Below are 16,411 nucleotides of genomic sequence, written 5' to 3' on the forward strand. Positions count from 1 at the left end.
TACAAATACAAATACAGAAAACCTGATACATACTAAATTCTTTTTACAGATATTATTTCTTGTAACTCAATATCGCATACACTTGTATCTCAAAATTGCATACTCATGCAAGGTCAAATTTGTAAGGTAATTACATTTTTTACTGCGATTGTAATGTCATGATGTTAATTTTCTGACATTTTTTCTTTTTGAAATGAATTTTAGCATTATTAGAAAGCATTGTCAGAAATATGTCAACCACTGAGGGCTACAACCTTCATATATTTTATTCATTAAAAAATTGTACAAGTATTTGACATTTATTAAGATGTGCTTCTCAGGAAGAAATGGTACTGGAGAATTAACATACTTCGCATATAAAGTTGTACGACCTTCAAGAGCAAACTTCATAGCACAGTCTTGTGGGCCAAATAACACACCTCTGTATGAGATGGCACTCTTTCAAAATTAATTCCAAAATAGTTCATGATCATCTGTTGTGTAAAGTGGTGCACACATGCACCCTATATCTAAGGGATATAACCCTGAATTGAGCCCTTAAGATATATCCCTTTACGGGAACACGCATGCTGTACCCGATGACCACCTGAGTGTGTGTGTGTGGAGGGCATGCAACCTTGTGGCAACGACTCTTTTCATTCTCAAACAGCAAAGTACACAATCTATTAAAGCAGATATTACCTGAGAGGTGGCTTATCACCTCCCTGATATTAACAGTACTGAGTTAACCATGTTCATTATACTACACTTGGGCTCTGTTTCATAAAGCTGTTCGTAACTTACAAGCGACTGGTGATCAGTTCTTGTGCTGAATTATGGAAATTCTGTTAAGTATAGCACATCAGAACTGATCACGAGTCGCTCGTAAGTTGTTCGTAACTTTATGAACAGTTTTATGAAACACCCCCCTGGTAACTAGTAACATACAAAATACATGAATGGCAAGTACATGCATGTCATGAAATTCACTGTGATGTCATTTCTTTGAACTACAACAACAGACATGAATAATAAATCATGTGAGCCTAATTCAGCATTCAAGTGAGCTGTTGCTCATGCATATTCTTGTATTCACATAGGTCATGACTTGATTTCCTCACGACACTGAATATAACACGAACTGTCTCATTTCTGAGTTTTGGTTACATAAAAAAAAAAGAGGAAGACAAGTGCACACAAACAGATACAAATAATATATTTGGTCTTTACGCCACATACCTATATTTCGCTGCTTCTTGCAGCCACTTGTGCATTCTGTGAAGGGGGTACAGTAGACTCGAGGCACAGCAAACCCCATGGAACCACTGAAATTGCTTTCTTACAATCACAGTTTGTTAGAAAAATGTTCTTCAGAGTTAGGACGCTGTCTTGAGTCATGCAACATTTTGGAGACGTAAATGTGAAAATCTGAACTTTCAATAAACACCTTTTGACATATATACAAAATCAGGCATATACATAAATTTATAAACATACTTCCTATGATGTAAAAATACATTTGAATATTTTCCCAGGATAGAGTATTCAGTGTTATCAACACTCTTCGAGAAGGCCCTGTTACCATCATAATTACTGTAGCACTGCCAGGTACCCATTTACACACCTGGATCTAAAATCAAATAGTAAATCTTAGAGTAGAAGTACTAGAAAGCTCATCGCCACAAATACCTAGTAACAATTCTCCAGACTTCCTCATGGTACACTATTTTGTACAACCAAAACAAAGAGAAAGTAGCTGTAAAACTTTGAGACATTGGTCCTAGGAGATTTGAGAATGGACTCTTTACCATTAAATTCTGATGCAAAAATGGACTAAACAAAAACTTGTCCATCTGGAATTTATTATAAAGACTGTAATCTCATTCACTTCACTAGTACTAAGTTTGTGAAAATTCTGTAACAAAAATAGGATTATTTGTTCAATAAGAAAATAAACACCATCTTCCTGCCTGTATAGCTGTCTCTTCATCAAATTACAACGCACTGCAACTAACAGCTAAGTAGCACACTGAAAACCTCATTATTCCGTGCACATGTTCACTCAAAATCCAGATCTATATACTGAATTGCATAGCAAAACAATGTTCATTCACCCGTCTTAAAGGAGCACATCAGTGCGGCAAAAATTTCCCCTAAGCTCTCTACTATACCAGGCAAGCCACAGGCATTATTTATTTGCATTCCATACATATCTTTGATCCTTTTCTTTCACAAACTTTACCACAAAGAGAAATACAGAGTGAAATGGTACATAAGCAGGCGCATTTTTACAATGTGCCTGCAAAAGAAATGAGCTGCAAACAACGAAAGAAAATGTTGACTGGGAAGGGAGTATGACTTTTATTTCGGTTGAAACAAATGTTTCAAGTAAAAGTTATCAGAAATTGAGTCATCCAGATTGCATTCCTGCCAACCTTGAGACTTAATAAATCTGAGCAAACAAACAAAGAAAAATTATTCAAAAATCTGAACTTTCAAAAATTTCATATGCTTTATTATTACAGATATTTCCAAAAAATCAGAACACACTGAAATCAACGCATTTTCTTTCAGTGAAAAATCTGAATATTCAGATTAAAACTGAACAGTTGACAGGTATGAGATTGTACACATGTGATTTCGCATCAGTATTTTACCACAACGCATTCACGTACCACCAACAACCTCAGACTACATCTGTGCCCATATGCATTCACTGGAGACAAGTTTTGGCGCCACTGTTGTCGAGCTTGGTTAAATGACTTTTAGGTCCTAAAGGGGGCTAACTGACACAAATGGGATGTACACCATATCTTATCGAGGGGATAGACTGTGCGAGGAAAGCTTTTGTTACATGAGTTGTCCAGTATTACATCAAAGTTATTGCTAAATACCAAAGCCTCTCCTTCACATACTTAGTTTCCCGGGCTGCTACAAGGTTATCTAATACCCACGGCTACATCTTCAGTGGATATCTAGTGAATTTCCTACCTCCAAAATACAAAGCCTGCAGTATGTAGAAAAATCTCATGAAAATTGTGTTTTGCTACACCAATGTCCCTTCCCATTTGTACATTGGAAAAAAATTCCCATGATACTGTCCTGTTGTAGTTGGGTTCTTGATTTCATAGGTCCCTTCTATTAAAACAGCAGTAACTGCATTACTTTGACCTCAATCTGTACAAAACCAGATATAGAACGCACTATAGCAATGCATCAATTTTGACATTGTTTGATTGTCAAGTGTGCTGCTACATCATCTCAACATAATAATAATAATGATTATAACAATAATGAAACAAACTGACATATAATAACAGATATACAGGAAAAGAGAAACTGGTTATCTTGAGTATCACAATGTAAATGACCAGTCCACTTCTGACCATGCCGGATGGTCCAAACAAAAGAAGCAGTGGACGTACAACCAAGCACTCTGTTCACTATAAGTCATACACAAAGGTCATAGGTTAGTGTGTGTTGTTTTCTTCATCAATGAATCCCTAAGCACATTGTTTCCTTTATGCAATTACATTATGACACCTGCACACACAAACACACACCATTCATATGATGTACCTAAGATACACTGTAATACCTTTCACAACCTTATAAGAAACACTGTATGCTTAACCCGTTGAGGACAAGTCCCGAGTAAGATCGGGCAAGTATCTATGGGAAATGCGTGTTGTATCAAACTCAATCCGTCCTCAACAGGGTTAAGATATATTGCGGCTATCTTGAGCTTAACAATCATCCACATAAGACACCTCCCTCAGAAGAAAATTACGATCTAGAGTTTCTGGTAAAACTATGTCCTATAAATCTTTACAAGGACTGCTGGCTTTGAAAGAAGAAAGATGAGTGAAAAGTAGAGAAAAAAAGGGGTATATCTTCACTGAAAATTACATATACGTGTCGTTCTGATAGAAACAATTATGTTTCACACAACAACATTCTACAGTCACATACAGCTTCTTACTCAATAGTTCAGAATTGTAAAGGCATATCACAGAGATTGAAATACTAAAGTATGTTCATGTCAGAATTGGATGTAATCTTTATAGGTCCATCAATCACGGTCTATACTGGGTGTAGAAATGAAGGACATAAGGGGGAAAAACTTGATCACACGCATGATATGACTATATTCATACTGTATTAACAAAACACAATTTGTGGTATCTCTTTTTTGAATTTGAAAAGATGATTTCACCCTCTTCTGTCTTAAGAGGTGAAGACTATCTTTACAGAAAATACGAAGTCAGACAAATTGCAAGGCCAAACAAGCCAAGGGACTGTGGTCAGGTATGGGAAAATATTGATTTGCGGAAATATGCCCAGGTCTTCCATTACATTTGGATTTTCACTGATCAATACACTTGTTATGTGTTTTCATTAAAAATAATGTTCCTTGCAGCCTAGATTGTTCATGACACCAGCACTGGGCCCACTGTATTGATGAATGCTGACTTAACATGGAAGAAAATAAAGGTAGACCTCAGGGTACAATCTATAAAAGCTCTAATATCACAGCAAGAAGAGAATGAAAATCTGATGCATGCAAAGCTGGACGAATGATACACAAGCCATGACTGTTAGTCACTTCACCACTCTAATGAAATTCAATGAACCTATTGCACTGCAAGGTTGGTCACATGACTAGGATATTTCATTCAGTCTTGTTTCTTGGTCACATGACATTCATAGCGTGTTACCTTGGCAACATGATCTATCTCATTTTCTTGGTCACATGACTAGGACATCTCATTCTGTAAATCATATGACTAATATCTCTGTGTATAGGTCATGACTAGGATATTTCTTGTGACTTGCGCGTAGGTCAAACGATGACTTTGATGTCATGCGACCAACATCACATCTCATTAGCATAATTACATTTATAACCACTAATATCCCTATTTCATGTAATACCTCAAAGGTCAAAATTTTAAAGCTCTCTAATCTGGGGCTCCAACTTTGGTGAAAAATTTACAGTATTCTGTTTGATTAGTTGCATATTTCTTAGAGGCAACTTCCACATGGTGCCGCATTGCACTTTTAAGTGACTGACATTCATCTGGTTACAAAATAGCCTAATCTCACATGAATCTTTACAGCATTTTGACATCTTTTGTTCCACCAAGTTCATTCAAAGTAACTTCAGCATTTGGATGATTTTTTTTCCTCACATACAATAATCCGAACATGCTTTTCAGCACTAATAACAATAGGATAATTTTCCATATTAAGGTAGACTGAGTAGATGATGCATTGTGCTGAAAAGTCTTGGATGTTATAATTACTGTGCCATGTACTTGCTAAATCCAGACGTAGGCAATCTGTAAATGTCAGCTCTTGTCAGCACTCGTCCTTGTATTTTGAATAGTAAGCAGGACCAAGGAGCTCCATGAACATCATGTGATCAGGGCGTCATCCTCATCGTACCACGATCTTCGTCTGAGAAAATGAAACCAGAGAGAGAGAAAAAAAAAAATACAGAGAAAAGTAATTGCAGATTCTTAATACGCTGGACATCGACATAAGCCTACAGTCGAACACACTGTCTAAGCACAAATCCACTAAAACTGTGAGTTTGTGAGTTCTACTGAGTGGCACCATGGTAAGAGCACACAAATCAAATCATACCGTGTATATGGATAAGGGCTTTCTACCAATGAACTGAAGGTGAGAACCATGATGCACTTCTAAAGACTTGTCTTATTCATATCACGACATGAATGATCTTTTCTTCTAAGCACATAACTTTAAGAAGTAAATTTTGTTAACAAAAACATAGAAAACATGCACAACATTCATTATCTCCTTACAGGGGCTTTAGGATGAGAGGCAAGAAATCAAACATTCTACAAGTCTCTCTACATTCAAAATAGCTCTAGACCCTCGAACATTGCTCCAGTTACTTGTTTTATGGTCCATGCCATATTCACTGCTACGTACTACTACTATGACTACCACAACCACCCCTACTACTACCACTAATGATGATGAAAACAATGAGGATTCAATCACCTTGTCTATGGTATGGATGTTCGAACCAGACAGGTTTTGAATTCTGAACCTCATGTTTACGAGTTTGATGTCTTAGCCACTTCACCATTGTGCTTTCAATCCAATCATAGGACCAACTTCTAATGCATCCACTCACCTACAACAGCAGAGGGCACCCTGGAGCCTGTGTCGAAGCTGCCACCTCTCAAACATGCTGGATTGTGTGTGGAAGGACCCCCGACCCGGGATAGCCTCATCGCAAGTCTCCGCCATGAAATTTTGCAGCCTGCCCTCAACAAAGCCTGTCCTCTGGTACTCCTGAAATCAAGCAAAACAAATGACATAAAAAAAAGAAAGAGACAAGACCACTTAATATCAAAAGGCAAAGATTTGCAATGTGAAAAAAAAGTCTGGAAGTCTAATCAAATTGTGTTGAGGGAGGAAAAATGGATAAAAAAGAGAAGAATTGACTTGTTTGTAGGCTAGCTTACCTTCATTGTCTCATAGGTGTCCATGATGACAGCAATTATGAGACTGAGCACCACGTAGATGAAGAGACTGATGAACGAGTAGAGATAGATGCGACTGAAAATGTAGATGACCTGATTGCGATCCGACATCTCCCGGAATGTGGCGTACATGTCGTCTCCATTGATCAACGAAAACATGCATTCTATGGAGATTTCCAGAGTGCGGAACTGAGGGAAGAATCAAAGTGAATTGAAATCAAAGTAGGAAAGCACTTAGACAGCACAAACCTTTACAAAGCAGATAATTTCTACCCCTCTGAAAATCACCCTATTACCTTTCTAGTGTCTCTATATGTTGTACATTTAGCTTCTTGCTGTGCCCCAAGCATACGTTAAGTGTGTTTAATGCACACCTCAAATTATATATACAACTTGAATCCCCCTTTTTGGCCCTATTTGCTAATGATGAGAATCCATCAAACAATTCAAAACAATTCCTAGATCCACAGTGGCCTAAACCACTACCAAACTTTAGTCACCTGTTCCTTGTGTCATCAACTTTTTCTGTAAGTTTCATCCAAATCTGTTCACATCTTTTTGAATTCTTCTGCAAATAGACAAACCAACACTGTAAATAACAATAAAAAAATAACCTCCTTGGCAGAGATAGTAATCAGTATTCTCTCAATACTCTCCGCATTCCTGCTAAGCTACTAAATGTGACCCTGCATCACAAAACCAACAAAAAGTTGCCAGACATGGATTTTTAGTTAAGAGCATATTGAGAAAGAGCACATTTTAAGCTTTAAAATGATGTATAACTCAATTCAAAAGGACTCTCCTAACCTATTATAATAGTGTAAAGAAAGCACACACTCCGGAAAGTGCGAACTGAGAAAACAGGCTCTGAAGTAAAGGGTCTATTCAAGTGCTTAATCTTAACCAAGCCATGCTAGCTGTGCGATAGATGGAACAAGTTGTTCCAAGTGTCAACACGTTGTTAACCACCAGAGCAACACAAATGAAGGGATTATCAGATTAAGCTGAAATTGAGCATGCTTTATCAACACATTCTGTAGATGATTAATGCCAACTTTCAATGCAGTAACATCATTCTTTCTAAAGTTATTGGAGTTGAAAGTGAAGAGTATGGACAGGGTTTTATTTTCAGAAATGAAAAAGGACTCTATGAGAGACACCAAATCACACTTTTCCACTAAAAAGTGCTCAAGAAAAACTGCTGAAAAACAAGCTCCTGTTTGTTTTATGATCCCAACCTTCAGTATAATGTAGAAGAAGACCTACTCTTTCATAAAATATGAAAAACTCAAGAATGGCTGGGCTGACCCATTTTACCTATTTTAAAGGGTGTGTACAGTTCTGGTCGAGGTGTAGATTTAGCTTTTAACATTTTGCAAGATATTCAGAAACCACTCTATGAGATATAAGGGGGAATGCAGTTCTACGGGGTATGAAAAGTTTATTCGATGAAAATCGGTTTTGAAATGGCTGAGATATCTAAAGACAAGGTGAAACAAAGAGATCCTAATAAAGTTGTGGCATGTCGCCTTTTATCATTAGCACTTTTTGGGATATCTTGGCCATTTAAAAACTACTTTTCATCAAATAAACGTTGAATCCTTCTTATCTTAAAATTACATGCTCTTTCATATTTCATAAGAGGCTTTTCATTATCTCACTTAGGAATGCTCAAAACATGAATCCCTACCTCAACCAGTACTGTACAGTCCCTTTAAGTCCTCACACAAAATCAGTGTGTGCGACTTTTTGTTGGTTTTGTGATGCACGGTCACAAATGATATTTCTGCAACTTTGTTACCTCACACTAGCTGCATGGGCACCATAGATGGCACTGATCTATCTCATAGTATTGTGCTTTCATCACACAAAAGTTAATGGTATTTTGCAGGACTATACAGAGTGAGCTGTAAATTTTGACCATTACTTCATTACACAAGCACAGAGGGTGTTTCACCCCACCCGCAGTCCAAGACGGTAAATCAGTAAATCATGTCTTCCAGCAACCACTTGGTGTTACAATCACTCTTTCCCTAGCATCATCTTTTTATTACTTCATTTTGATTCCAACATAAACTAATATCTTCTTTCCCCTTGACTATGTTGTATGATGAAAATGGACAACCACATGCATTAAGATGTAAATACAGCTTAAAAAACAAACAAAGTGACATTTATCATTAAAATATTTCAAAAGATTTCAAATGGTTGCCATGGTTTGCAACCATTTGGCAACATTTTCAGCATTCTGTTAAAAAAACAACAACAACAACTTACAACAACAATAAGTAATATGTAACCTGGCTCTTCTGGAGAAAAGATTACATTTTTATCTTACATTACATCTTTACAATAAGCATGACAACTGGAGAGGGGTCTTCACCCAAATGTCTGTGGTACATGCATGCATCAACGTTCATTACCTTGGGATGGTATGGTCCCAGTACAATCCATCCAAAGAAGGCGTAGGCACTGTAGATGATGCCAGCACAGATCAGGAAGCGGACGACATTCGGCATGGCATTTTTCAACGTCACTATCAAGATCTGCCGGATGTAAAAATCAAAGTCACTGGGTGTACAAGCAGAAACTATTACAATCAAAGTTATCAACTCTGATCAGGAAAAGGCAACTACATGAGAAATCAAGCACTGAGAACCTAGCCACGGCTTGCACTTATCACACTCTCTCTGATTTATTTGTAAAGGGGCATGAGCAAGAAACAACATAAAGCTTGAACTGTAGCAAACCGAGCTCTTCACATTCTGCAGAAAAATGAAAACTATTGCAACAAATCCACAAACAATACTGCCTTACCATTAAACAGAACTTTGCAACCTTTATATAATGGGAAATAAAGAGAGGTACATGAAAATCCCTGTAAATACACTGTACAGCCGAACTCTTCTATACAGCACACTCTACAGTACCAGGTATGTAAACTCCTTAATAAGAATGAGTTTCTGTCAATTTCCTAGTGTTCTTCCCCAAATTTTGTTCTTTGCACCTTCACCTTCTAAAACCTACCACTATCACAAAGTTTAGTAGTTCATACTGGAATTACACTGTTTGAAAAAGAAAAAAATAACTGTATGTGGCTTGTGTAAAATTAGACAAGGTAAAACTACAACATTAAAGACAACTGAAGAGGAATCAGGGATAAACTGAAAGTAATTTCTAAACCTCTCAGCAAAGGACGGTTATACATATCTTTCTCATGTTTATATGACCAAGTCTCAAGTGTTATTGGGTTCATTTGGGGGAGAAAAACTGTATTGACATAGGCTTACATGTGAATGTTTTGACATAGGCTTACATTGTGCAAGAAGGGGTATCGGTAAACCACTGCCAAACAAACTGACTGGATATATTTCATATAGGTCTATTACCCTGTCTTCAAACCATGGCACGGCGAGAAAATCATCATAAAACTGTAAAACTTTTTTTTTTTTAATTACATTGAAATAGATCCAGATAAATAATATCAGGTCGTTCTTGATCTCATAGTATTTAATACTATATTCAATTCTATACTTTTTCCTTCTAGTTCAACCTATTCTGATTTTTGTATTGTATTGCTCAGATTGTAATATTTCAATGGTCAAAAAAAAATTTATAAAATTGTCAACTGTAATTTGATTCTTTTATGTAATAAGGACTTTCTTGTGAACCTTTTTTTCTTTTCTTTTTTCAATGTATTGAAGAGGCTACCATGTATAAAGAACACACAATAAATAGAATAACCACCAGCATATCTGACATGCCGAAGTGCTAATCTCCACGGGCTGATGTTAGCCAGTGGGAAAATACACACAAACTACCAACAAGATTACTGGAGCTTGGTTTGGCAAATGACATGCAATATCACACCCAAAACAATTTACCATGAAGATGTTGCAATTTTGTGGTCAACCTACTCATACCACCTGATTTCAAATCCTAATTATCACCAGGTGCTACTGTTTACATGAAGTTAGTGCAAACACCTGAACCTAATTCTTTCCTTGAAATCACTCGGCTGTTCTTGTCTAAAAATCAAATGATACTTACATTGTACTTGTTGAAGAATCCCAGGTAGCGCAGCACCCCAAACCACACGAGGAAGCAGCCCATACCAAGCAGAAGACTACACGAATCGTAATCGTTGGTATTCTGGAGTGGATGAAGTTACGGTGATACATGTGTCATCCCATATATACACAGAGTTCTGAGTACAATGCACTTTATTGGTAATTCATATGAAAATTATTCCTCTTAATTCATGCTGAAAATGTAAACTTCCTCATAAAAGATACATGTAAATGTGTGTAAGGAAAACTTCAGAAGTATGGTAATGGATATTCAATCTCTTGATCGCTGTTCTCTATGATAAACAGGGATCCAACTTCTTGCTAAAGTATGCCTATGTACATGATTCCTTCAGAATGTAGGGTGAACTGAGCTTTAGATTATGAAGACTGAGCAGCCAAAGGATCAAATCTCAAACGTATCTGTTTCACATGCTCACACTGCAGCTTTGCAAAGGCTTTCTGCATAATTCTCACACTGTGGCTCAAGCTCACACCAGGTATGTGTACTGCTCCAGTAGATTCAGCTTCATGAACACTGTAAGTCACGATTCTACTTGACCCTAGCTTCTCAATGGCTTGAAGAGAAGAATATTAAAACAAAAAAATGTTGCAATGTCAGAATATCTTCATTGGTAATGAGCAAGGGCCATGCTTTCATGCTGATGATACAGTTCATGAAGAGCTGCCCAGCCTCAAAGTTCTCACATTGCATCTGACACAGAAGTTTACATTGAACATTTTTGACATCAAAACTGTTGCAGAAAAAGATCTGCCCTTGATGTGCAATGAGAATATTAAGCTTGCATAAAAATCATGAAGAAACTCTTCCACATACCAGTTATTTATTTTCACCCCACAACCATGAATTGTGCTGTTTTCATGTAGATTTCATTGCCATGCCAGGGACAAATTCCCAGATATACCTCCAAAGTGAGCAAAGACAGTAATTATAACAACACCACCATAATCCTCACCATCACCAACATCATCATAATCCTCACCACCATCACCAGTACCACAACCACCTCCACTATCACCACCACCATCACCATCATCATTATCACCATCACTACCATCATCACTATCACAATCACCATCATCATCATAACCACCATCATCATCACCATCACTATCATCACCATCATAACCACAATCATCATCACCATCACCACCATCACTATCACCACCACCATCATCACCACTATCATCACCATCACCATCACCCTCACCATCATCACCACCATCATCACCATCACCATCATCACCATCACCACCATCACCATCATCACCATCATCACCATCACCATCACCACCATCACCACCATCACCACCATCATCATCATCACCATCACCATCACCATAACCATCACCATCACCATCACCATCACCATCACCATCACCACCACCATCACCATCACCACTGTATACTCACCCTAACCTCGATGAGAATCTTGAAGGCAGATCCCGCTATTGTGCAGATATCATTGACGATGATCAGAACATACCAGAGGTTGAGGAACTCCATCCTTTCACTTCTACTCAGCTTGGCATTGAAGTGCTCCTTGAAGAACTTCACAGTTTTCTAGAAGAGAAATGGGATCACCACAACTGAAATCCACCACACTCATGTGAAGAGGGCATTATCTGAAACCATTTCATGCTTTTGCCTGTCAAATCCAAAGATAATCATAACAAATATTCCACTATCCCTAAACCCAAGTAAAATATGAATGCGCATTATACTCATCAACCTAATTAAATACATTATGCAAAAGCCATCCCATGTCACAGTACCCTTCTCATTGGGAGTATCTGTCTTCTTCTTCTTCTTTTTTTTCAAAAAATAAGGACCACATTCTTATCATCCCACCCTTTATGGACTCAAAAGCACATGCTGCAAATGTGCAAAATTGTCCTACCAATGAAAATCAATGAATATACATCACAGGTTTAGCCAGGTTGAACACACAAAATTATTCATTCTGATCCTAAGATGAGTACCAAGTGCATACATACACTTCTCTGTTCATTACTGTACGCCAGGATTGCAAATTTGACAACTTACAAAACAGTCAGGGAGTCCTGATTTGCAAATAAATTAAACTCCCTATAAACTACAGTATGTCCCCCAAAAATAATTACAATCCGATTTTGCAGTGATAACTTCCAATATGATCAAACTGTCTAAATGCTACTTCAGGGTCTTAAAATTTAACATCTTAGTATTACTTTAAAGAAAACCCCATTTAATTTGTTTAAGTGGTCACAGAGAAATATGGATCATTGTAAAGCATGTCATGGGTCTGATTCTTCCAAATTTAGCACATGAATGTCCTTGGAACTGCATATTGTGTGAACACAGTGGACAGAACTTGGAGGGAAGGGATTCCTGACATGCTCTACAAACCTCCTAATTTCTCTTTGACCACAGAAGCAAATCGGATGGGGTTTTCTATAAGATGTGGGTAATAAGTTGTAGTTTCATACCCAGAAATTGAATTTGGATTGATTCACTATTTTTAAAGTTATCATTGTGGAGCGTCCCATTGTAAATTTTTGGGGGACATACGGTATACAGTGTATGACATATACAGTAGACCTATGCATGCACTCTACTGCACTGCAATAGTAGACTCCCATCTGCTTGATTTTTTTTTTCTTTTTTTTTAAAGATTACAGATTACCCAGACACATACTCTCTTGAGTTTCTGGGCCTTGACAATTGACCGGATGCAGAGGATAGCGGACAGCAGACAGAGTGAGATGACCAGTATGTCCAGGAAGTAGGTCATCATGGCCCGGGGATTTTGAGACTCCTCTACACATAACAGGAAAGAAACAACATGGTGAAAGGTTACACAAATCCCTAAAAATCTATGACAACAATACAAACAATTACACAATGGACAATCAATCACTAGCAGCTCCATGTTGCTCAGAATAAAAACACTACAACTAATTTATCTTTCTTGGCACAGCTAAGACTGACTGGAAATCTATTTTGACAGCTTCATTTCATCAATTTTAATAACCAGTACAATTACTGAAATTTACAGTTGCAATTATATCAATCTAATAATTAGCTATAATTATCAGTCTTTCAATATGCATGATAAGATTTATTAAATATACACTTGAATAAATAACTAGTTTAATAGATACGATTTATCAAAAATATAACATGAATTAAAAAAATTAGTGCATGTCACCTGAGTACTACCTACAAAGGACGCACATTGTATTTTTGATCTCACTGTGATGACAAAGTTTTGTTTCATTATCATCTGACTTCTAGAAGCAATACAACTCTACTGCTGGCTGTCACTCTTCTTCAGCAGTATCAACTACATTTTTGTGCTGTATAAAATATAACATCCCAAATGCTTTTAAAGGGGGTGTACAGTTTTGGTTGAGGTGAGGATTTAGCTTTTAACGTTTTGCGATATATTCAGAAACCACTCTATGGGATGTCAAAGAGCGTGCAATTCTAAGGGGTATCAAAAGTTTATTTGATGAAAATCAGTTTTGGAATGGCTGAGATATCCAAAAATAAGGTGAAACAAAGAGATCCTAATAAAAGGCGTGGCCTGTCGCCTTTTATTATTATCACTTTTTTAGATATCCCAGCCATTTGAAAACCGAATAAACATTGAATCCTTCTTAAAATTGCATGCTCTTTCACATTTCATAAGAGGTTTCTCATTATCTCACTTAGGAATGTTATAAATCTGAATCCTCACCTCAACCAGTACTGTACAGTCCCGTTAAACCAGTGGGACAATAACAAAGCTAGATCCCACAGAATGATGATTGGTTGAATGCGTATCAGGGCAATTACCCTCCGAGGGCAATTACCGCCTGGTTAAATACTGGTTAGTGATAAGGTTAGAGTAAAGATTAGGGTTAGGGTTAGGTTTAGGGTATAGAGTTTGGGTTAGGGTTAGGATTAGGTTTAGATTTAGGGTTAGGGTTAGGATCAGGGGAAGGGTCCAGGGTAATTGCCCAGGGGGTAATTGCCCTAGACCCACTGAATGAACTCATGCAGTCAAATGCTGAAGGGAAAATATAAGAACCTAAAGGAACAGAGGTTGGCATACTTATCATAACCTTATGAAAATGAAATGAATGAAAGTAATGACTGCACATCAATACCGTCAAACAGTTACCATGACATACTGCCACGTGGAGGTTCACACAATGTGATGCATCAAACAACATCGTATCTTTAAAGACTTGAACACTTGAAGTCAGTTGATCTACTTGATAGTACAGTGTATTAGCAAGCAAATTGGGACCAAAGGCAGTGTCGTCTAGTATTCTCTGTTGCCTTTACAATAATAAGAACTGTGATAGGGCAGCTTAATGGACATTATGTTTGAATTTCAGCGAGGTTGTTTGTTCATTTGTTTGTTTGTTTTTCACTGTTCTTCTTTAAAAACATGATTGTGTACTTGGTCCGTATTGCTAGAAAAACAAGTAAAAAGCAAGGGACCAGCCTTGATTTTAACCTCTATAAATAAATGCCTTATACTTTCTGTCCATGAAACCAATTCCCTTTATTCAAATGTTTGAATTTTGGAAAGAGAACCCCTTGTGTATCCCATGTGGTTGCTGATGGCTGACATGTGAGAAAAAATTAAAACAACCCCCTCCGTTTAATTGCTGGTAGAGAGCTGGAAAGTACAACAAATCAAAACTCTGTCACAGAGATTCTGACAAATTGTACGAACATTGATTGTTCCAATTTTAAACTATTCATAAGTATATCTGTGAAGATCTCTTTGCATAAATTACATGTGCAGGTGCGTACATTTCTACAAAACAGGAAGCATACACATATTTTGGCATTCTGTAGGTATGTCAGATATTGTGACTGCAAGTGAATCTGTGAAAGTGCAAGTGCATACATACCAGTGTGTGTGTTGCCCATGACAGATATTAATAGATCTTACATTCATAAAACAGTCTATTCTCACCAACTTCCTGAGTATTGTTGATAGTGCAGTTGTGGTAGAAGTCATGCATCACAGACAAAGACACCGGAACCCTTCCTGTGTGCTGTGTGTTATCGTAGGTTATCTGTTTCAAGTAGGATCAAAAGATGAAAAGTGAAAATGAATTATATCACCTAAGAGAGACTGAATGATCAATGCAGAAGAATATTTACAGTCTGTATCTAACAAAAAAAATAAATAAATAAATTAAAAAAAATAATATATATATATGGGCCGTGACGCGAGAAAAGGGCCCTTAGCGGCGCTGCGCGCAAACACTAGAAAACGGCGCGAAAGTTTAACAAAGCAATACGCGCAAAAAAAGATCAACTGGCTAACTACGCGGAAATGCATAGACGCATCAAAAAGTGACAGGATTTGGACAAAACATGCTGTTTTGAATGTCGTAATTGGAGCATTTAGGAGTGGCATTTCAGACAAAGGTTTGCATATCCAAATACGTCAGAGTTTCTTCTACAATATGGAGGTGAAAACTCATTTTCGGTATATAATGCTCTAAGGGCCCTTTTCTCGCGTCACGGCCCATATATATATATATATATATATATATATATATATATATATATATAATTATATAATCATCAGAGATATGTTGATAAACCCTTAAGGACTGAATATAAATGAAAATAAATCACAAAAGGATAACAAATCCTAGGATATCAGTCTTGAGGATTTCTAGTAAAAGTGATTATTTGGTAGCCTGCTGATCCAAGAGCTGAGAGACAATATGCAATCAAACATCTACATCCATGCTGGCACAGTCCTTACTAAACATGAAATAAAAAAATTATAAAAAATTAGAACACACAAATATTCACTTAAAAAT

At 37.1% G+C, this 16,411-nt stretch overlaps 1 protein-coding gene across 1 annotated transcript in view; it reads right to left on the reverse strand.

The window, feature by feature from the left end:
• Window positions 1-4,546: 4,546 nt before the first annotated feature.
• LOC139741592 (mucolipin-3-like) overlaps window positions 4,547-16,411 on the reverse strand; it is a 49,579-nt gene continuing 37,714 nt past the window's right edge. The window contains exons 7-14 of the mRNA XM_071652175.1: window positions 15,547-15,649; window positions 13,267-13,388; window positions 12,003-12,152; window positions 10,551-10,652; window positions 8,924-9,046; window positions 6,483-6,689; window positions 6,149-6,309; window positions 4,547-5,439 (exon numbers count right to left, since the gene is read on the reverse strand). Of these exons, the coding sequence (XP_071508276.1) occupies window positions 5,397-5,439; window positions 6,149-6,309; window positions 6,483-6,689; window positions 8,924-9,046; window positions 10,551-10,652; window positions 12,003-12,152; window positions 13,267-13,388; window positions 15,547-15,649 (1,011 nt within the window). The 3' untranslated portion in view covers window positions 4,547-5,396. The remainder of the gene's footprint in view (window positions 5,440-6,148; window positions 6,310-6,482; window positions 6,690-8,923; window positions 9,047-10,550; window positions 10,653-12,002; window positions 12,153-13,266; window positions 13,389-15,546; window positions 15,650-16,411) is intronic.

This window comes from Diadema antillarum, unplaced genomic scaffold (genome assembly GCF_040938485.1).
Source record: "Diadema antillarum isolate AM-2024a unplaced genomic scaffold, OU_Dant_1.0 scf00000031, whole genome shotgun sequence".
Taxonomy (NCBI): domain Eukaryota; kingdom Metazoa; phylum Echinodermata; class Echinoidea; order Diadematoida; family Diadematidae; genus Diadema; species Diadema antillarum.